The sequence below is a fragment of the Zingiber officinale genome, chromosome 5A (genome assembly GCF_018446385.1).
Source record: "Zingiber officinale cultivar Zhangliang chromosome 5A, Zo_v1.1, whole genome shotgun sequence".
In the NCBI taxonomy this organism is placed as follows: Eukaryota; Viridiplantae; Streptophyta; class Magnoliopsida; order Zingiberales; family Zingiberaceae; genus Zingiber; species Zingiber officinale.
The window spans coordinates 94,799,799-94,822,343 of NC_055994.1; the positions used below are offsets into that span (position 1 = coordinate 94,799,799).

Sequence of the window (22,545 nt, forward strand, 5' to 3'; positions counted from 1 at the left end):
TGTGTGTCAATTTATACATATTAGAGATCGATCTCCAAAATATTAGTGTCTATTGAGATTTGTTTTCATAAATACTTTAGATATTAATGTTGTTCGCTGTCCATATTGATGTGTGTCAAGCCTATGTTGAAACAATAATGTCTCATATCTATTATTTTCAATAAGTGAAACGATCAACTAAATTTATATGTAAAAGAGCATAAAAATTCAATTAGACTAAAGAATTTATTACTAAGATGTACTGTCCGAAAATTATGTGATGGCAAGTTGAAGATGTAGTTTCCATATTGTCTAGATGTAAATTTTGTTTTGTTCTATAATACAAGAAATGTAAATGTCAAAATAAGGAAGGGGTCCTTTGCGTTAGTTCTTCGATGCTGAAGTTAGTCATCAAAAAGAGGAAAAAAAATGGAGCAACAGTAGACATAGGCATTAATAGTAAATAATGCGTAATTTCGTAGGTGTATAGACTCTATTTTTATAGTGCCATGGCGTGCGACGTTCGTACTTCTCTCGCAACATGGGCACGTTCTCCAATTGATCGTAGGTACATTCTCTAATTTGTCCTTTGAAATGATGTGTCAAGAAAGTGTCTTTGACACCATACCTTAATAGGGCATACATATCCATGACAAGACAGTAGAAGTTTCCGTCGTACGATCCACCCGTTGATCATGTCTTGTGTCAGCGGCGCTATCTCCCTGAAGGATACGTTAGTGTTCAATCTGCTCAGTCGAGTAGGATAGCCGCTCGGCTGAGTACTCCTCCGCTCGGTCGGACTCGGTTGCTCCTCTGTGTGGCGACAGGTCTTGATAGTTTATTTCCACCCGACCGGACTAATGCTCCTGTTATACGCACACTCCTATGTTTTGTGATGATCGTTTGATGATCTCGGCTGAACGAGCGCTTTACTCAGACCGACCCTTTGTCGATCGTGCAAATACATGCCCGATCAACCACTACTAGAGAGATCCACTTGGCCCCTCAACGTATAATTCTTTGTCGTTGACCTTCTTGACTTTGATCTCTATATAGATTGTTATCTCCATTGTTTGACCTACACTTAATGAGCTCCCCTTAATTACTGCATTATAAGAGAAAATATTTTTTTTAAAAAATAAACAATCTATTTTTTAATATAGTATAACGAAAGCTTTATTCTATCATAAAATTGATAATAGTTTATTAGTGAATATAATTCATAAATGATTAGAAAATATCGTTCATTAATATTATTATAGTTCATAATATTGGTTCATATTGAACTTATATGAGTTTAATTTTATTTATTTAGTTTAATAAATTATTTAAAATTATTTATTTAATTAACCTTATTATGCATCTTAAGTTTGTTATGGATCATACTCGTTAACAATATTTATGAACTATTCACAATGTTGGTTCATGAATATTAATAAGTTAGAAATATATCATTTTAATTTTATTCATTTAATTTAATGAATTATTTAAGATTATTACTGACTTTATGCATGTTTACTGAATATAAACAAACTTTTACTATGTCAAATAATAAATTTTCTTATAAATGGTTGAATCATTCGTAATCTTAATTAGATGAAGGGGAAATTTTGCAACACATTTGAAAAATTATAGGGTTTAAATTATCGATACCGAAGCATTAGTAGAGTGAAATATTAGATACTTTGGGGGGCAAAGTAAAATTCTTTTATTCTTAAATTACACAAACAAATAAATAATAAATAGGCAGGTCTTGAACTGCCTAAATTGCCCCTTAAATAAACCCCTTCCTCCACCACTCTCCCGTTTCATTGCAGCGGGTCGCTTTCTCTGTTCCATTCCTTTTCCAATCTCGTCCTCCTCTTCCCCGCCGGCGAGGCTCCGATAGACGCTGATTCTGTCGGCCGTTGGCCAGACATAGCACGGAATTGCAGAATATTCCATCCGGATGGGGAGGGTCGAGTTGGGGGTGGCCGTTGGGTGCGCCGTTGTGACTTGTGCGATCGCGGCGGCGCTGGTGGGACGGAGGGTGAGGAGTTGGTGGCGTTGGGGGAAGGCGGTGGCGATGGTGGAGGGATTCGAGGAGGGTTGCGCCACCCCGGTCGGTAGGCTGCGACAGTTGGTGGACGGCATGGTCGTGGAGATGTACGCGGGGCTGGCCACTAACGGGGGAAGCAAGCTCAAGATGCTACCCACCTTCGTCGATGTCCTCCCCGATGGGTAATCTTAACCGCGTCTGCTTCCCCCTATCTTCCCGCGGCCCGTCTTCGCTTCTGCAGTTTTTCTTTGCTTTGCTTTTCTTTTGCGGGAAATAGCAATATGAGGTTCAGTAAGACCTTGAAGAATGTGGGACGGTATTCTTTGAATATATTCTTTGATAGATGCTAGTTTGCCCCCGGGTTATGGTGCAGCGGTAGGGTATCTAGGTTGTCACCTAGGTACCCGTGATTCGAGTCCCAGCTATGGTGAATTTGTAGGCATTTTTCTCCAAATGGGACATGCAACTAAAGGATGTTGGGCTTTTGGCTGCCTGTAGCGCTTCCTGATTTATCCTGGTGGCCAGTGGAAAACTTCCGTAGGGTCGGACCAGTTACCAGGCTTGACGTTACCCAACCTGATTAATCATTTTTTTTTGGACAGATGCTAGTTTAATCTGTGTGTTGGTAGATGTGCTTGAATTATATTTGTCTTTGATGTTATAGTATGCCATACAGCTGTGGAGAAAGTTAGTGTTCTGTACGTGTAGAGAAGTATGCAATACCATTGATTATGATGTTTGCTCTTTTGAAATAATTTGCTATATATGCTTCTAATGCCTTTTCAGACATCACTATTTACTATTTTACTATAATTTCTATTTCCTTTGCAATGCATTGATGTTCTGAATTAGATTTGGGCTCTATAAAGATTGGGCATGGTTCTTGTTACCATGAGAAACATAAATCTTTCAGTAATTGCTTTTGGTGTTGTGTATGCTTAATCTTCTGAAAAGAATGAGGCAGAGACTAGTACATTACTATTTCCTTCTAAATGTTTCTGGAGTTTTGAGTATCTTTACCAATTTCATTGTAGGAGTTATTTTGACATACTTATGGTTTCCTACTTTTAGAATGTTGGTCAATTGCCTTAGTTAATCTTATTCCTCAGTTCTAGTTTTACTTAGTATTGATTGACACGAGCATGGGTACGTGCTCAAGTGGCTGATCTAAAAGGATGATAGGACAAAAATAAATAAGAATATAAACAGGTGATAATGATAATTGTTCTTGATATAATATGTGAATAAGACAATTTTTTTCCACTTTAAGAGGACTCAAAAACATTAACTCTGATATTTTTCTATATTAGAAATGGATGAAATGACATTTTCAAATAGTTATACCCATTAAAATACTAGAGATATGATTACTGGTAATACCCATTAGAAATGGATGAGTAGGAGCATATGATTACTGGTAATTTTCTTGATGTTGGTATGCCAGATTCATTGGTTATGGAAGAAAACACAAGATAACAAGTAGAAGGAATGATTAGGCCTTTTCTCATTTTCCACCTCCTTTTCCTTCATTGAACTTTATACAACCTACACCAGTGTCGATTAATTATATTCACTTTTAATTTTCTTTGTTGCTATTAGAGTGGCTACCTGACCCATTTGTTTGATGTGCACTCATCATCAAATTATGGGATGGGTATGGGTAGAACAAAGATACCCATGGCTATGACACTCCAATTGACAAGGGCATCGGGTGTCTTAGATGAATATGGATATGGGTAATGCATATTTCTTTGGCACCGTACCCATTATATGTGTTAGCAATTTAAGACTGATTAGCCACATAATCTTCCAGTATTTCTTGTTGTATTTGTTATGACTTGTACTTTTTCTCCTTTTAAAATGGAAATTTTTGGTACTCATTTGCAAATAATTTGCAACTAATAATGACCCGTTTTAAACAGAACTGAAGATGGAATATACTATACTCTTCATTTAGATGCAACGAGTTGCAGAGTTGTAAGAGTTGAACTGGGCATCAGAGGTTCTAAGACCTTCAACTATAAAGTTGAGGAGAAAAAGATTCCAGTGGAATTGTTGACCAGTACAAGAGAGGTAATTCTAACTTCTCTTTCGAACATTTCTTTCCTTATTCTGAATACTATAAATTTGACTTTATCTTGTATCTATGCAGGACTTTTTTGATTTCATTGTTTTGGCATTAAAAGAATCTGTTGAAAGAGACGACAATGATTTTGAGCAAATGCCTAATTTAAGGATGAGACTCGGGTTTGCATTTCCTTGTCCAATTAAACAATTGTCTTATTCTTCCGGCGCTCTTATTAACTGGGCAAAAGGATTTGCTGTTGGAGATGTTGTAAGTTAAATTTTTATCAAGAATGTGTTTTGATTCTTAATAATTCATTATTTAAGAACTTTCAATCTACAAACATTCTTTAGTCCTTGTAACTAATTTAATATAGCGGCCTTTTCTATTCTTGAATGATTTTTTCATTAATGAGTGTTCATTTATATGATCCCAATTTCTAAGTTGGTAATTTTATTATTCCATATTTGATATTCATATCTTGGGAGTGATATTTTTCTCCTAGAACATGATTGCAAGAACAAAAACATGACCGAGAACAAACTATAACAAGCAATTATGGAGTGTACAGATTGTTTTCCAAGGCAAGTCATTGATAAATGTTTAAAGGCAACATGTGGCAACTTGCAAATAATTAGGATATGCACTAATAGGTTATATATAGTGCCTTAGAACTGACTAGTAATTGGTTTTATAAATGCAAATCGGGGCCTTGACTTAATTGTTTAAAGATATTTGATGTGGTGACTAATAAATTATATGTGATTATATGGTATTTGTTAAGTTTAGTTTCAACTATGATTGCAGTACATCGCTGTCAACTAGTGCTATTTAAGTGCTACGCACGCTGACCATGTAAATCATCGGCTTAAATTTTTTGGAGTTATACATGATATTGTTAGCTCTTTAGCTATCATTTCAAATGCTTATATATTAAATCATGATCTATTGCATAAATGTTTACTGTAAGATCTCATGCTTGTCAAAAATAATCATTTCATCAATCATTTATGGAACTCAAATAAGTTGTTCAAAAAGTCAAGTTTCAATAATAAATAAGGTTTAGTGGATTATAATTCTTCTGGTTTGCATGGAGTAGAATCATTAGGAGCTCAGAATCATTTTACACCATGTTTTCTTTGAGAGCCTTTGTTCATAAGATAACTGACAGACCTAATGTAATTTAGGTCGGAGAAGATGTTTCACAATGTTTAGAGGAAGCCATGGCAAGGAATGGATTGAACATGAGTGTAGCTGCATTGGTACGTTTTCAGAAGTCTTTATTTGCTGCTAGTGTCCACTGGATTATGTGCACATTCAGCAATGCATGTCTAGAGAAGTGTATTATCTGTAATTTATATGGGCTTGCCATTCCTTCTCTTTCAATCCAGGCGAATGATCCTATGGGAGCATTAGCTCTTGGTCATTATCACGATAAAGACACTGTAGCCGCAGTGATAATTGGAACTGACACCAATGCATGCTATATTGAGCGAATGGATGCAATTATTAAGTGTCAAGGTCTTCGCACAAACTCTGGAGACATGGTAACTTCTTTTGTTTATATTGAGGCACATGCTTTGTTTGGCTTGTTTGATTTTTGCACAATTCAGTGTATATCTTTTCTGCTGCTTATATTTCCATTTTTCTTGATTGATTAGGTTGTCAACATGGAATGGGGAAATTTCTGGTCAGCACATCTACCTAGAACCACTTACGATATTGCTTTGAAGGATGAAAATACAAGGCGAAACGACAAAGTAGGTTTCTTGAGCATCATTCACTTCTGTTGAATCATATTTGACTGGGTCGCTGTCTTTCAGAGTTTCTCAAAACTGATTTCGGAAATGTACTTGGGTGAAATTGTTCGAAGAGTTCTTCATAGAACTGCAAACGAACTGAGTATTTTCAGAGATTCTACTCATCAACTATCAGTACCATTTACCTTAAGGTATGCAATCTGTAGTCAAGATCCCATTTTGTATGTCTGTCTATCGTGCATCCTCCATCATTTTTTTACTTTAATTGAAGAAATTCTTAAACTTGTTTGAGAAACTATGTTTAAGTTTGACACTCGACTCTTAGCATAGCCAGCATGTCACTTCCAAACCAAAGAATTTGAAACTATAGGAAATCAGAATACCAATTCAAAGTTTCCACTCTCCAATCCTGTAAAACAATCATCACAAACATTGCACAATATGATTAGTTCCCTTATAAAGATCTAATTTCCTTTGTTTCTTTCATTTGATCTGAAATGACAAATACAGAAATTCCCTGATTCAGGACATCTTTGATGGTTGTCATGCACAAGGATAACTCTGTGGACCTACGAGAAGTCGGAAAGATCCTTCAAGAAAGTTTCCAGGTACACAAAACTCTTTGAACTTATCCCTCACCATCATCTTTGTGATTCTACTACAATTTCTTAATAGCCCTCCGACTCTCATCAGATATCCGGTACTTGTTTGAAAGAAAGAATGCTGGTCACGAGAGTCTGTGATATTGTGATCCGAAGAGCTGCCAGATTAGTTGCAGCAGGGATAGTTGCTATACTGAAGAAAATAAGCCGAGATGGATACGGTAGAACATCAAGCGGAAGCACCACCCAAGGTAGATCAAGAAGAAAGGTCATTGCATTCGAGAGTGGCCTTTATATTCATTATCCGATCTTCCGGAAATACCTTAACGAAGCCATATCGGAAATCTTGGGCGAAGAGGTTGCCCATAATATAGTCCTTCGGATTTCTGAAGATGGATCAGGAATCGGCACTGCTTTGCTGGCTGCTGTGAATTCATCTCGAAGATGAATATTGGAACTTTTAATTCATTTTTTTTTTTTTTTTGCTGTGCAAATGTAAGAAATTGTTTCATAGTCATATAAAGAAGAGCTTGTACAAATGGTGTAGTGTTCATACATGCCTTTGCCGTCGCCATCGGTCTCAGCCTGACCTTACGTTGTAGTTGATATAAAAAACAAACAATCAAATTCACTCAATTAATCAATTGAATCTCACAAACAGCAACAGTCTTTCCATTCTACAGATCTCCTTCTCCTTGGGCTTCTTTTGCTCCATCCACCCACCACACCCTCAAGCTCTTATCGAACCCGCCACTGTAGAGCATGAAGCCTTCCCCAACTCTGAACCCCGAAGCCAGCACGCACTTCACCGGACCTTCATGCCCTCTTACCACCCCAATTCTATAAATTCCGCCGGCGCCGGTGCCGACCGCTGCCGCCCTCGTCCTCCACAACCCAATGCTCTTGTCGGCCGACCCACTACACAGCACCTCGCCTTTGCAGCAAATGCTCAAACACAGCACGCTCATCTCGTGCGCCCTCACCTCGCAGGCCACCCTCCACGTGCCTTCCTCATCCTCCTCCCATCCCACCACCCTCCCGTCGGAGCACCCGCCGTAGGCCACCCGACCGCCCGCCGCCGCCACCACTGCGTTCCACGACACGGCGGCACCCTTACGCGCCCCCGCCGCCTCCAGGACGGCCTTCAAGGAGTGATTGAGAGCGCGAGGCGAGCGCGCCCAGATCTTGATCTTGCCGTCGGCGGAGGCCGAGAAGACGGCGCCCCCGGCCGCCGCCAGCGCGTTCACGGCGTCGTCGTGCGCCTTGATGGACTCGATGCACTTGAGGTCAGAGAGTCGCCAGACCTTTAGAGTCTTGTCCCAGGAGCCGGAGTAGACGGCGCCGCCGTCGACGGCGAGGCAGGAGATGCTGTCGGCGTGCTCGATCCAGAGCTTGCGGTGGTGTCGCCGGGTCTGCACGTAGCTCCCCTGCATCAGGATCTTCCCGATTCTGTCCCTGGCCGTGGGAAGTGTCGCGGCCAGCCGGAAGGCGTTCTCGGAGCCGCAGACCTGCCACACACGGATGCGGCCGTCCTGGTGGGCGGAGAAAACGCGGCCTCCGACGGCCGCCAGTGCCTTGACGCTGCCTCCTCCTCCGTGGCCGAACCGGGCGAAGCGGCGGAGGTCGGGCTGCCGCCACGCCACGATGTCACGCCCGTCGGAGGCGCTGAGAACGTACTCTCCGCAGACGGCCATGCAGTGTACGGATCCGGAGTGGCCGGTGAGCACGGCCAGCGACTTGTGTCTGCCTCCGCCTCCGCCTCCGCCTCCACCTCCGCCGCCGGATTTCTTCGTCTCCAATGCTTCCGGGGCTCGGTTCGAGTCCGTGCCACTTCCGGCGTCGTCGCTACTGCTTCTGCTACTGCTGCTGCTGCCGCTCCATTTTCCCAGTAACGGCGTCGAAGCTACGTACTCCAACTCCGCCATGGACTGAGCTTATTCCTTAAAGTAGAGAGGAGGATCAAATATAAGGAGCAGAATTGGATTTGATTGAAGATTATTAAAAAAAAAAAACACACATTCGGTGGATAAATCTATTCCTTAAAGTAATTTATTGGTGCTTTATGCCTTAATTATTTGATCAAAGTAGGCATAGCCATAGAAAAAGAGTCTTAAGCATTAATCATAGGAGACGGTGGGTGCAATTTTAAATGGTAGAGAGCGACCGAGGGTAGCTCCAACGGCTACTTTTTTCTTGGAAAGCTTTCCTTCTTCCCCTGTTTAAGGGCCCCTTTTGAGTTCTCCCTCTTCTTTAGAAATATTCTTTTACTTGCTCATCTTAACAACCTTAGCAAAACTTGTTTATGATCCAAATGGTTTGGCTCACTGAGCTCGATCGTATGTTCGATCCGCTAATGGTTTTGGCAAAAAGAATGCACATCATCTTTATGCCAAACTTACTTTGTATGGCATTAGAGTCGGGCCACCTGAGGAGGATACACAAGTTAGGCGAAAAGACTTATGTCGGTTATACAATATTGTAATGGACAGGGAAAAAGGAACCACAAGGGAGAATGATATACTTTGCAGAAACATCTTGGTGCTTAGTGCCATAGCCTCTGGTATTCCGAGCAGATGCCACTTCAGTCCACGAACCTGATCGACAATGTTTATGCACCGTAGAATTGACTCGCGGAGAGTCTTTGAGGAGCAAAATGTCACTGATAGGTTTCGATACACCTACTCTTATAACTATGTTTTAGATAAGTCCCCTTGGAATGGAGAGTTGGTTACTGATTTACCTCTTCCGAAGGTTTAACTATGTTTTAGATAAGTCCCCGTGGAATGGAGAGTTGGTTAGTGATTTATCTCTTACGTGTTGGCCTGGAGATGAGCTGATGGAGACGTTATTGGCAAGCGAATCATCTTTTACCAATGTTTTAGATAAAATGTAGTCATTTAGATAGAATTACTCATGTTTAATTAAGATGTTTGTGTTGTGGTATGCCCTTCCTACTTGTCTCTTGATCCTCCTTCGTGCCGTTTGTGCAAATCATGATGCTCTCTTCTTCCTGAATGAGCCTTCTGCCCTACCAACCTTAGTGCCCTTTATCCAAATTGACTTTCAAGAGTTGACTTCAATTCGTGATCTAGATCTGGTTGCTTTAGATCTTGTTGCTTTGCCCAAGATAAAACTAGCCATTCTTAAAATCCTTATCTAAATATTTATTCTTTTATGAAATGCACAAGCAATACAATGTTCTATTATCCTTGACCTTGAGTTCTTGACTTGGTGGAGAACATTCACCATTCTTCTACTGCAATGGAGAATATGATGATGTTGCTTTAGATCTTAAAGAAATTTTGCCAGCTCAATTATTGATATAATGTTTTAGATGACAGCCTCCTTGCACCACTCGCCATGAGCTAAAGTCGACGACGACAGCAGTAAGGAAACGTGGTTCTCGGCTATTTGAAGTCGATTACAAGGATCCCACTCTGTCTGGCTATTTCACTATCGAAGGAGTTCAAGTCGAGAAGAAGGAACACACAAACAAAGTAACACAAAAGAACAATGTGATGTAGCTGTGGTTTTGAATTATTTACTTGAAGTTTCTCGTGGAACTTGAAAAAGGCTAGCTTTCACAGTGCTTGACCAAGAAGTCATTTTAATAGCCGAATTATATTTAAAAAAAAACAAAAAGTTGTTCATTTCAAAAGAAATACTATTCTGAATACTGTGCCTTTGTTGTTTCTTTTCTTGTAGGGCAGGATCTCAACAAAAGAAAGAAGAAGAAGAGGTCAGGAATCCATTTTTGTTGGCAAAAGCTGTGGTAGTTCATAGAACAGATGGACCTTGCCTTGTACTACTCCGCTCAGCCTTTAGCAACCAACTTCTAACCTAATCTATTTAATTTGAGATTTTTAAAACCTTAATTGTACATAACTTTTTGTAATTAAACAAGTCTATGAATAAGTTTGAGGGATTTTAGTTCATAGAATAAGTTTGAGAATCTGTGCTTGCAGTGTGGGCTAAGTTCTCCAAGGCCCTTTTGATCATAAGTTTTTTCTTTGTTTTCATCTTTTATAATTTAATGTGGTAGAATGGAAGTGTAATGATCAAAGAGGGTGAAGAAAAGCCTTCTGTGCCTACGTGTCTCCACCCCGACCGTCCTCCTCTCCTTGTCTTCTTACACTCGCCTCGCGGGGAAGACACCAGTGACTGCTAAATTGCTTAAACATACAGCACGCTCATCTTGTGTGCCCTCACCTCGCAGGGATTAATGGTTTGTCATGAATTAGTGCATTGATGTGATGATAATTAATGGTAGTATTAGTATTTAGTGGTTAAAGGAAAAAATATCTATATTCAATATATTTACATTAATTAAGTTAGTGGAGTAGAATTGTGGAATTAATGGTTTGTCATGAATTATGTAAGTATCTAATAAGCTACACGTTTTTATAAATGATGAATTGAAATTGATAAATTATTGTATTCCATTTATCTGTTCTTGTCATCTTTTCTGCCTCCCTTTTTATCTGATAGTTGTATCAAAGCACTGGGTTTAATGAGTCCTAATTTGCTTACAACGACAATCACGAAGTTTCTCATCCTCTCATCTTTATTTTCAAAGTAGAGTGCTATGAATTTTGGAATATTAAAATAAAGACTATTTAGATCTCAAGATTTTTGAGATTTAGTAGTGAAAGTGTAATATATTGAAAATATAAATATGAGCTAAAATGATTAAATTTGACATAATTAAATTGTTCGAAGGAAAATAATTATTTTAATAAATAATTTATCAGGAAATAAGTTTATATGAATTTTTATAATTTACTAGAATTTTTATGAATTTTATAAGAGTCTTTTTATATTTTATCGAGAGAAAGGGATTAAAAGATAAAGGCTTTTTATAATGTTGGATCGAGAAGCGCTAGGGGGGGAGTGAATAACGCTCATGACTTTTACTTATCGTATTTGAAAACGTATCGAGAGTTAAGCAGCAGAATAAGAAAATAAACACAAAAAGACGCCAAGTATTTACTTGGTTCGAAGCCTAGGGTGACTCCTACTCCAAGGCCCAGGTTTGTTGAGCGTTTACTTTGGGAAACAACTATATTGTGCAAAAGGTTACAACTTTAGAGTACAATATTAAAACTGAAGTAACAATTGTACCGACGATAAAATAGCAATCTTGAAGCTTCGGGTCGTCGAGGTCATGTCGTAACTCAGCTGGATCATTTTGTTAGCAGTACACAACTCAAAGATGTCTTGGAATTCGTTGAATGTAAGTGTTGGTTGAGATCTCCTTATAATGCTTGTTGAGGGCACCCTCAATCCCCTTGAGGGCGCCCTTATCCGTGCCGAATCCGCCGTGCGAATGAGTTCTGAAGAAGTCCTCGCTGATCCTCTTGAAGGCACCTCCATACTCCTTGAGGGTGCCTTCAAGGCTGTCTGAGGCGTCTCAAGCCTCCATGAGGGCGCCTCCAGCCCTGCTCCCATTCAGGATGCACGAAAAGGCAAGGTGTCCCAAAGTAACGCGTCACCCGAATGGATCAATCGACAGTTCTCAGAGGAGATCTTACAAGACCCTCTGCTCAGACATTATACCACGCTGGCGATCGGAGCATACAATGGATAGACCGATCCGAATGATCATTTGGATAGGTTCGATAATGAAGTCACGCTACACCAGTATACAGATGAGATAAAGTGCTAAGTCTTTCTTACTACCCTCTCCGAATCGATGCAGTATTGGTTCAGAAGATTGCCGGACAGATCTATATGCAGCTTCAAGGACTTCCGAGTTGCATTCTTATATCATTTCACCAGCAGCCGACACTATTAAAAGACAAGCGCCGGCCTCTTCTCCCTGAAGCAAGGATCAAAAGAACAAATAGGTGTTGATAAATAGTGGTGCTTGAGACAAGAGATGGTAGTGCCACAACCAAATTGGATGAGATTGCTACCGAGTTCTTGGAAACATACAAAGGGCTACTTGTCACTAGAATCCCAAGGACACCTCTCCAAGTCGAATGCCTCACATTTGGGAAATTTCTAAATTCTGAGCAGCAAGTAGCCTTGAACTTCATGACAATGGAAGAGGACATCAAGAAAGCCCTATTTAGCATTGGAGACCAAAAAGCCCCGGGACTGGATGGGTACGAATCCAAATTCTTCAAGCACTCATAGGACACTATCAAAGGAGATTTGGTAGCTGCAATATAGGAGTTCTTTAGACATGGGAAACTCCTCAAGCAATGGAATCACACGCTCATATCATTAGTGTCGAAAGTATCCCCGGCCAGTAGACTTGCAGATTTTCGGCCCATATCATGTTGCACGGTATTCTACAAAATAATTTCGAAGCTATTAGTCTCTCAACTTGTCGACGTTGCTGGGCACATTCTTCATCCGGCGTAGGCTGCATTTGTCAAGGGGAGAACCATCACGGATAATATACATCTGGCATAGGAACTTATGCGAAACTACACAAGGAAGCGGATTTCTCCTCGAACCATCATGAAGGTAGAACTCCAGAAGGCTTTTGACACAGTACATTGGGATTTCTTATTGGAGGCACTAGCAGGACTACAGTTCCCACCCATTTATGTTGCTTGGATACGGGAGTGCATCACTACTACCAGTTTCTCCTTATCCGTCAATGGTGACATATACGACCACTTTAGAGGTGCCAGAGGGCTATAGCAGGATGATCCTCTCTTCCCGTATCTTTTTGGAATATGCATGGAGTACTTAGCCCGGATGCTCAGTCAGCAGACACGATATGCAGATTTTCATTTTCACCCTAAGTGTCATGGACTTCGCATAGCCCACTTTGCATATGTTGATGGTCTTTTACTATTTTCTAAGGGTGACCGATCCTCCACTAGTATTCTCATGGGATGCTTGGAAAATTTTGGGATGATGGCAGGCTTGCGGCCGAACCTAAACAAATCCTATATCTACATGGCTAGACTAGAGGAGGATGTGAGATAGGACCTGCTCACTATCACGGGGTTATAGGAGGGACACATACCTTACAGATACCTAGGAATTCCCTTGGCCTCAGAGAAGCTGAAGATTGTAGACTACAACCCCTTGATTGACGCTTTGTGTAGGAGGATTAATGTATGATTGAAACTCACACTTTCCTACGCGGGGAGAGTGCTGGAGCACATATATAGCTTATGTCGGAGTTTTCTTTGGACATCCAAGCAACCCCCCCCTATAGCTTGGCTTGACATGTGTAAACCCAAAGAAGAAGGAGGGGTGGGGTTTAGAGAGTTAAAGGCATGGAACACTGCTTTATTATCGAAGGTGCTATGGCGCATACATGATAAGTAGAATGCCCTTTGGATTCGATGGGTTCACCACACCTACTTATAGGGCACAGATATATGGAGGTGGAGGGCTAAGTATACAGACTCTCCGCTTCTCAAGCGAATAGCCCAGATACGCGACCAGATGATCACTTTCGTTGGTTCCATAGCGATGGCACAACAGACCCTAGCAGACTGGTTTAGCCAGCACAGTTCAAGCCATTGCGACACCAGTCAGGCATATGATTTCTTCCGAGATACTGGAGCCCAAGCACCGTGGGCGGGGACAGTATGGAAGAAGCATATCCATCCCAGCCATGGATTCACTCTATGGTTACTCGCGCACCGTAGGTTGCCCACCAGGGATCGGTTGGAGTACCTTGGGGATACTGAGCGGGTCTCTGTTTCCTGTAGCAGCATGGAGGAGACACAGGAGCACCTTTTCTTTGGATGTCTACATACACGACAGCTTTGGGACCACATCAGAGACTGATTGTGCATGACTTATGAGATGACGACCTACAAGAGGATGTTACGGATCTACGCGCGCCATTACTGAGGGACAAGGATACTCATGCACGCACGTCATGTTGCCATGACTGTGCTAATACACTACATCTGGCAGGTCCGCAACTGCTTAGGTTCGAGAGCAAGCCATTTGACTCAGACCAGGTCTTCAGGAGGATCTAGACCCATGCCTACCGTACTTTAGACACCCACTAGGACCATGTACTGCACCAGCCACCTTGATGCACCACTAGAGGAAACATACAGCTTGAATTTTGGTTTCAATGTATAGATTTGCTTTTAGGTTAAATGCATGGCATGAAGCTTCTTTTGGCTTACTCCTTGGGGTAGCATCTTGGCATGCAACTGCTGGATTAGAGCACTAGCAGCATGAAGCTTCTTTTGGCTTACTCCTTAGGGTAGCATCTTAGCATGCAATAGCTGGATTAGAGCACTAGCAATATGGAGCAATACACGTCAATTTTGTGAGGGCAGCTTTTATCTTGTGTGGTGAGGCCAATGTACATGAGATCTTGTCATGGTGGTTGTACAGGGAAGGAGTGAGCTTGGCAGATTGTGAACTTTGTAGACTGTATTCTGTATGGTGAGGTTCATTCGGTATATGATGAGGGCATGAGGTTGTATGTTGTAATTGTACATAGTAGCTATGGTGAGGGGATGTGAGTTAGTGAATAGATCCATCATAATTGATCTATCTAGTCCGTAGCAAACGGTTCGTGGTAAGGACAACACCAAATCCGTTGACGGCTGGACTTTACCAAAAAGCCTAAGAGGGTGAATAGATCCACCATAATGATCTATCTAGTCCAAAGCAAATGACCTGCGATAAGGACAACACCAAATTCGTTGATGGTTGTGTCTTTTCCAAAAAGCCCAAGAGGGTTCATAGATCCACCCAAGAGGGTTCATAGATCCACCATAAGGATCTATCTAGTCTGCAGCAAACGATTCACAGTAAAGACACGACAAATCCGTTGACAGCTGACCACTTTCTAAAACTGGGGTGATGATCTTGTTGGTTGCTACTGGAATATCGTACCGGTTCCCCTGTACAAAAATTTTGTACAAGTCCTGAACCATTCCTAACAACCTATTGTGTTCTTTAGAAATTAAATTTGGAATCGCAAACGGAACTTAACATTATTGATTCCAAAGTTAACTTATTTGTTCTTAGTGGTTTAGACTTGGATCACAAACGATGTTTAACATTATTGACCGAAATCCACCTATGTTATAAATTTAATTAAATATTAATTTCAGAGATTGACTTCCAGGTTAAACATGGCGAGACACTAGACCTTTTTGGGTATGAGACCATCCACCACTTCCTAGACAAAGTCTTTCAACGAAATTTAATATTTAATTTCCTTATAGTAACCCTAGGTTTAACCAAAAAGAACAATCGAATCACAAGTTTGAAAAACAAAAGAAACACAAAATCGAAAAACATAAATTTGATTACCTAGATTCATTAGCCTCTTGTATTTGGTATTTCAAGATCTAAATAAAAGAATGAACTAGTTATGATACGGAAACTAATAACTAGTTATACCTTTTATAGCTTATAGACCTCATGATCTTCTGCCGTATTCCTCTTCTTATCTCGGACGTTGTGTGGGCGGCGATCTACCAAGATGAGAATCCACCCAAGCTTCCTTCTTCTCCAAGCAAGTTTCGGCCACCACAAGAACTCCAAGAGAAGATGAGGTTTGACCACCACTACTAAGCTCCAAGGGATGCTAAAAACAAAGCATCCTTTCTCTACTTCTTCTCCAAGTAAAATCCAGCCACCAACAAGCTCCTTGAGGGTTGATGCCGCTGGCCACCAATGAAGAAGAAAAGGAGGAGAGGAAGAAAATGAGGGTCGACCACCACAAGGAAGAGAAGAGAGGAATACTAGATGTATATTGTTGTGAGGTGAGGCACCTCTACCCTCTCTTTTATATTCCTTGGTCTTAGCAAATAAGGAAAGTTTTATTAAAACTTCCTTATTCTCTTTGCCAATGAAAGGAAATTTTAATAAAAATTTCCCTTTTAAACTACACATGGCCGACCACCTTAATCCCTCCAATCAAGGAAAGTTTTAAATACAAAATTAAAACTTCCTAATTTGTTTCCGAAAATTTTTAAAATAAAATTTCTCTTTAAAAAATTCCCTTCATGGTTGGTCATAAAAGGAAACTTTTATAAATTAAAATCTCTCTATTAAAACATGTGGATGATTTACAAAAAGGAAGGTTTTCTCTAAAATTAAAATCTTCCTTTCAATCTACAAATAAGGAAAGATATCAAATCTGTTCTTAATCTTTTGTAGAAACTATAAAAGGAAAGATTTAAAATTTTAAAACTCTCTTTTAAAATCATGAGGATGGTTAAAAAGGAAAGTTTTATCAAAAATTAAAATCTTCCTTTTAACTACAAATAAGGAAAGATATCAAACCTTTCTCTTAATCTTTTGTAGAAAACTATAAAAGAAAAAATTTAAAATTTAAATTCTCTTTTAAAACCATGGCTTCTACATAAGAAAGATTTTAAAAAATAAAATCCTTTTTAATTTATTTTGGCCGGCCACACCAAGCTTGGGTTCAAGCTAGGGTCGACTACCATCTCACCTTAGTTTGGCCGGCCTAGCTTGGGCTCCAAGCTAGGCTTGGTCGACCACCTTAAGGTGGGTAAGAAGGTGGGTATGGGTGGGTATAACACTTTATAAATAAGATGTTACGACAAGGATCGAGAGGAGGAATTTGTTTTAGTCTCCCGATGAACTTGAGCTTCTCGTGTTCGCCCCGAACACCCAACTCGAGTTCATCAATAATATCTCATTCCACTAAAGAGTTATTATTGAACTACCGCACCAATCCCATATTACTATATGAGATCCTTCTTGTTGGTGCAATATTCCCTAGGTCAACGTTGACCTGGTTGACTGAGCTTGAATTGGTTCAAGCTAGAGTCTTGATGTTTGGGTTTCGATGTTTGACAATACATGGAGATTGCAGGTGTAATTGTTCATGTGGATAGATTGTGAAGAAGAGTCAAGTAGGTCAAGGTTGACCGGATACTTGACTGGGAAGTCCTGGTGAGTGAAGCCAGGCAGATGAGAAAGTCTTGGTAAGTGAAGCTAGGCAGAAGGAAAGTCCTGGTGAGTGAAGCCAGGCAGATGGGAAAGTCCTAGTGAGTGAAGCTAGACAGAATGGAAGTCCTGGTGAGTGAAGCCAGGCAGATGGGAAATCCTAGTGACTGAAGCTAGGTGAAAGTCCCGGTGAGTGAAGCCGGGCAGCCGGAAAATCTTGGTGAGTGAAGCCAGGTGAAAGACCTAGTAAGTGAAGCTAGGCAGTATCGAAAGTCCTGGTGAGTGAAGCCAGGTAAATTAGAAGTCCTAGTGAGTGAAGCTAGGCAGAAGGAAAATCCTAGTGAGTGAAGCTAGGTGAAAGTCCTGGTGAGTGAAGCCAGACACAGAAAATCCAGATGGATCAAGTTGTTGGATTTTTCGGGCTGCGAAAACCGCTTTTTCGTGTCGCGGAAACCCCAAGCCACGGATCCGTGCGAAGAATAAAACTTTCGAAAATACGAGTACGAGTTTACAAAACCCTAGATCTACTCTAGATCTACAAAGAAGAAGAGCTTATACCTTCGATGCGTGCCCTTTTCGTATCCCGCTCGTCCAAGGAGATGTCGGATCTCAAGTTGTCAAGGTAGACAACTCTCTATGCGTATCCACACGAACAACTTGATAGAGGGAGAACCTTTGAGTGTGCTAGCACTCCAAGAAGGTCTCGGCAATGGAGAGGAGAGGGAGAGAAAAATTGGAGCAAGGAAGAAGATGAAGGAATGAATGAGAATAACTCACAAAATGAAACTCATTCCTCTATTGATGTGACCGACCACATTAAGAGGATGTGTAACCTCCATGGAATGCCAAGAGTCACAACTCTTGGTAACTCCCATGAGGTGACATCCCACTTAAGCAACAATGATGATGTGGAGCATCATCATTGGCCCACTCAATGCCAACTCACCAATGAGGTGACATAAAGTCAAGTCAAACTTGACTCTTCATCTTCCTCTCAAGTCAAGTCAAACTTGACTTAATCTCTCTCATGGTTGATCTAATCCAACCATTTAATTCAAGCCAATTTAATATAATGAATCTAATTCATTTAATTAAATTGATTCAATGAGTCATAATCTAAATTAGACTCATTGAACACATGAATCAACTTGAGTCCAACTCAATTAGCCCAATTAGGATTACTCTTAATCCAATTTGATTCATCAAATGAATCTAATCCTCTTGGTTCATCATATGAATCTAATCTCCATCTAATTGTCCTTAGTGTGTGACCCTATAGGTTCTTATAACGTTAGCAATGCCCCTAAACCCATTTAGGAGCATAAGTAATGAGCGGTATCTAGCAACACATCATTACTACCCAAGTTACAAGAATGTCGAGATCCAACATCACCTTGTGACTACTAATTGTGACTCCTCACAATATATGATAAGTGTCCTTCTATCCTAGACATCTAGATTGATCAATGTGAGGCATAGACCGTGTCATCCTCTGATCAATCTAAATCTTGAACTCCAAGTAGACTCACTAAATCAAATGAGCTCAATATCTCATATTGACTCATTTGGGCATGGCCATGCACTTCGTGGTCTCACTCTATCAAGAATATCGATGTCGCTCCCGTCATATAGGAGGGATAGATCCCATCTACATCACTCACATCCCTCTGCATAATTCGTTACATACCCAGTAATCGCCTTTATAGTCCACCCAGTTACGGGTGACGTTTGACGAAACCAAAGTACATAACTCCTTATGTAGGGATCCATGATGACTTCAGGTCTAAGGACTAGTAGTCATACTAATAGCCACATGAGAAAGTATATGACACTCATATAACGATCCATGATACTTTCTCATGGCGGGTCATTCAGTATACATTCTCCAATGCATACCCATGTGTCAACTTGATATCTCTATATCCATGACTTGTGAGATCAAGTCATCGAGTTGACCTACATGCTAGTCTTATTGCATTAACATTGTCCCTGAATGTTAATACTCGACTAGGAATGATTAAGAGTAATGTTCCCTATATCATCTCACTATCAGTTCAACTAACCAATTGATATAGGTGAGAACCTTCTACTCAAGGACGCTATTATACTTAGTTTATTTGGCAACAATACAAGTAAGTATAATAACCAAAACATATGCCTTTATTTATATAAGAATATGATACAACAAGTCCATAATACAATCATCAAATAATTGGCTCTAGGGCTCTAACTAACACAAGTTTGATCAGATATCTGGTGTTGGGAAGCCCAAGTAGGTCAAAGGGATTGACCGAATACTTGGCATGGGAAATCCAGGTGGATCAAGGTTGATCGGACACCTGGTGGAGATAAGTCCAAGTGGGTCAAGGATGACCGAACACTTGGCACGAGGAGAAAAGTCCAAGTGGGTCAAAGGGATTGATCGGACACTTGGTGAGGGAGTTCTTGTTGGTTGCTACTCGGAAAGCCTAGAGGTTCCACTGTACAAAAATTTTGTACAAAGGTCTGAACCTTTTCCTAGCTACCATGTGTTCTTTTAAATTAAATTTTGGATCGCCTGCGGAACTTAACACGTTTGATCCAAAACTTAATCTATTTGTTCTTTTAGGTTTTGACTTGGATCTCCTGCGGAACTTAACACGTTCGACCTAAGTCATCTTAAGTTATTAATTCCATTAAATATTAATTTCCATAATCGGTTCCCAGTACTGACGTGGCGAGGCACATGGCCTTCTTGGATATGGGAGCAACCACCACCGACTAGACAAAACCTTTTATAGAAAGTTAATATTTAATTTCCTAAAATAACTTTAGGTTAACCGAAAAGAACAATCAAATCACAAGGAAAAGAAAAACAAAAGAACACTATATCGAAAACGAATTCGAAACTCTAGAATCGTATGCCTCTTGTATTTAGTATTATTTCCATAAATAACTAGCATGATGCGGAAAGGAAAAATTACTAGTTATACCTTCTAAAAGACCTCTTGATCTTCTACCGTATTCCTCTTCTAACCTCGGACGTTGTGTGGGCAACGATCTTCCGAGATGAGAACCACCAAGCACCTTCTTCTTCCTTACAAGTTTCGGCCACCACAATTCTCCAAGAGAAGTAGAGGTCCGGCCACCACCACCAAGCTCCAAGGGATGCAAGAAATAAAACCACCTTTCTCTCCTTCTTCTCCTAGCTAGAACCGGCCACCATTAAGAGCTCCAAGAGAGGTTGCCGCCGGCCATAAGAAGAAGAGAAGAGGAAGAAGCTAGGGCCGGCCACCAAGGAGGAAAAGAGAGGAGAAGAATAATAGAGTTGATCACCCATGAAGGCACCTCTACCCCCTCTTTTATAATCCTTGGTCTTGGCAAATAAGGAAATTTAATTAAAAACTTCCTTAATTCTTTTGCCATGAAAAAGAAAAATTTATTTAATTAAAATTTAAAAACAATTTTCCTATTCTCAATTTACATGGCCGGCCACCATCAAGCTATAAACAAGGAGAGTTTTAATTAATTAAAACTTCCTAATTTGTCTCCAGAAATTTATAAAAAATTTCTCCAATAATTTTCCCTTCATGGTGGTTAATAAAAAGGAAATTTTATAAATTAAAATTCTTCTTTTAAACATGTGGATAATTTCCAAAAGGAAAGTTATCTCTAAAAATTAAAATCTCTTTTCAATCTACAAATAAGGAAAGATATCAAATCTTTTCTTAATCTTTTGTAGAAACTAATAAAAGAGAATATTTAATTTTTAAACTTCTCTTTTAAATTATTATCATGGTTAAAAAGGAAAGTTTTTCTTAAAAATAAAATCTCCTTTCAATCTACAAATAAGGAAAGATTTCAAATCTTTTCTTAATCTTTTGTAGAAAGCTTTTAAAAGGAAAGATTTAATTTTTAAACTCTTTTTTAAAACTATGATATCCACATAAGAAATACTTTTAATAAAAAATCCTTTTTAATATGATGTGGCCGGCCACCTAAACTTGGGCTCCAAGCTATTGGCCGGCCCCTATTGGTTGGGTAAGAAGGTGGGTATGTGGTGGGTATAAATCTCTATATACAAGAGGCTACGATAGGGACCGAGAGGAGGAATTGGTTTTGGTCTCCCGATAAAATTAAGCATCCCGTGCTCGCCCCGAACACACAACTTAATTTTATCAATAATAATTCATTCCACTAGAGAACTATTATTGAACTACCGCACCAATCCCAAATTACATTTTGGGCTCCTTCTTATCATGAGTGTGTTAGTCTCCCTGTGTTTAAGATATCGAATGTCCACTAATTAAGTGAGTTACTGACAACTCATTTAATTAATATCTTAGTCCAAGAGTAGTACCACTCAACCTTATCATCATGTCGGACTAGGTCCACCTGCAGGGTTTAACATGACAATCCTTATGAGCTCCTCTTGAGGACATTATCAACCTAGTATCTCTAGGACACAGTTTCCTTCTATAATCAACAACACACACTATAAGTGATACCATTTCCCAACTTATCGGGCTTATTGATTCATCGAACTAAATCTCACCCTTTGATAAATTAAAGAAATAAATATCAAATATATGTGCTTGTTATTATATTAGGATTAAGAGCACACACTTCCATAATAACCGAGGTCTTCGTTTCTTTATAAAATCAGTATAAAAGAAATGACCTCAAATGGTCCTACTCAATACACTCTAAGTGTACTAGTGTAATTATACAGTCAAGATAAACTGATACCTAATTATACTACGACCTTCTAATGGTTTGTTCCTTTCCATTTTGGTCGTGAGCTACTGTTTATAATTTATAAGGTACTGATAACATGATCCTCTGTGTGTGACACCACACACCATGTTATCTACAATATAAATTAATTGAACAACTACATTTATCACAAATGTAGACATTTGACCAATGTGATTCTTATTTCTAGATAAATGTTTATACCAAAAGCTAGGCTTTTAGTATGCACTCTAACAGTTCTAGCGGGTCAAGGGTGACCAAATGCTAGGCATGATGAACCAACAGGTCATGGTTGACCATATGCTGGTGTAGGGGACTTTTGGACTTGTTTTTGGGCAAAAACAGGAGCTGAATCAATCTGCCGATCGATTGGCTCATGCCCAATCGATCGATTGATCGATTGGGTGAGTCCCCGCGACAAGCCTCCTCCCAATCGATTAGTGGATCGATTGAGGAAAAGTGTCGCGCGAACAGAAAGCCTCCCAATCGATTGGGAGC

The 22,545-nt window shown here is 40.0% G+C and overlaps 2 protein-coding genes across 2 annotated transcripts; one reads left to right on the forward strand and one right to left on the reverse strand.

Annotated features, from left to right (window-relative positions):
• The first annotated feature begins 1,777 nt into the window (after positions 1–1,777).
• Positions 1,778–6,977, forward strand: LOC121981062 (hexokinase-3-like). Its single transcript, XM_042533405.1, has 9 exons — positions 1,778–2,199; positions 3,940–4,090; positions 4,170–4,352; positions 5,270–5,344; positions 5,474–5,629; positions 5,744–5,842; positions 5,906–6,033; positions 6,369–6,450; positions 6,536–6,977. The coding sequence occupies exons 1-9, from the start codon at positions 1,928–1,930 to the stop codon at positions 6,890–6,892; spliced, it is 1,503 nt and encodes a 500-aa protein (XP_042389339.1). The 5' UTR covers positions 1,778–1,927; the 3' UTR covers positions 6,893–6,977.
• A 75-nt stretch (positions 6,978–7,052) lies between these two features.
• Positions 7,053–8,554, reverse strand: LOC121981063 (protein JINGUBANG-like). Its single transcript, XM_042533406.1, has one exon. The coding sequence runs from the start codon at positions 8,367–8,369 to the stop codon at positions 7,122–7,124; it is 1,248 nt and encodes a 415-aa protein (XP_042389340.1). The 5' UTR covers positions 8,370–8,554; the 3' UTR covers positions 7,053–7,121.
• Positions 8,555–22,545: the final 13,991 nt, after the last annotated feature.

Bases quoted from the DNA above. Each gene is read 5' to 3' on its own strand.
- LOC121981062 (XM_042533405.1), top strand. From the start codon at position 1,928: ATGGGGAGGGTCGAGTTGGGGGTGGCCGTTGGGTGCGCCGTTGTGACT. The intron at 2,200-3,939 runs GTAATCTTAACC...CGTTTTAAACAG, and splicing joins GTCGATGTCCTCCCCGATGG to AACTGAAGATGGAATATACT. The intron at 5,843-5,905 runs GTAGGTTTCTTG...GCTGTCTTTCAG, and splicing joins ATACAAGGCGAAACGACAAA to AGTTTCTCAAAACTGATTTC.
- LOC121981063 (XM_042533406.1), bottom strand. From the start codon at position 8,369: ATGGCGGAGTTGGAGTACGTAGCTTCGACGCCGTTACTGGGAAAATGG.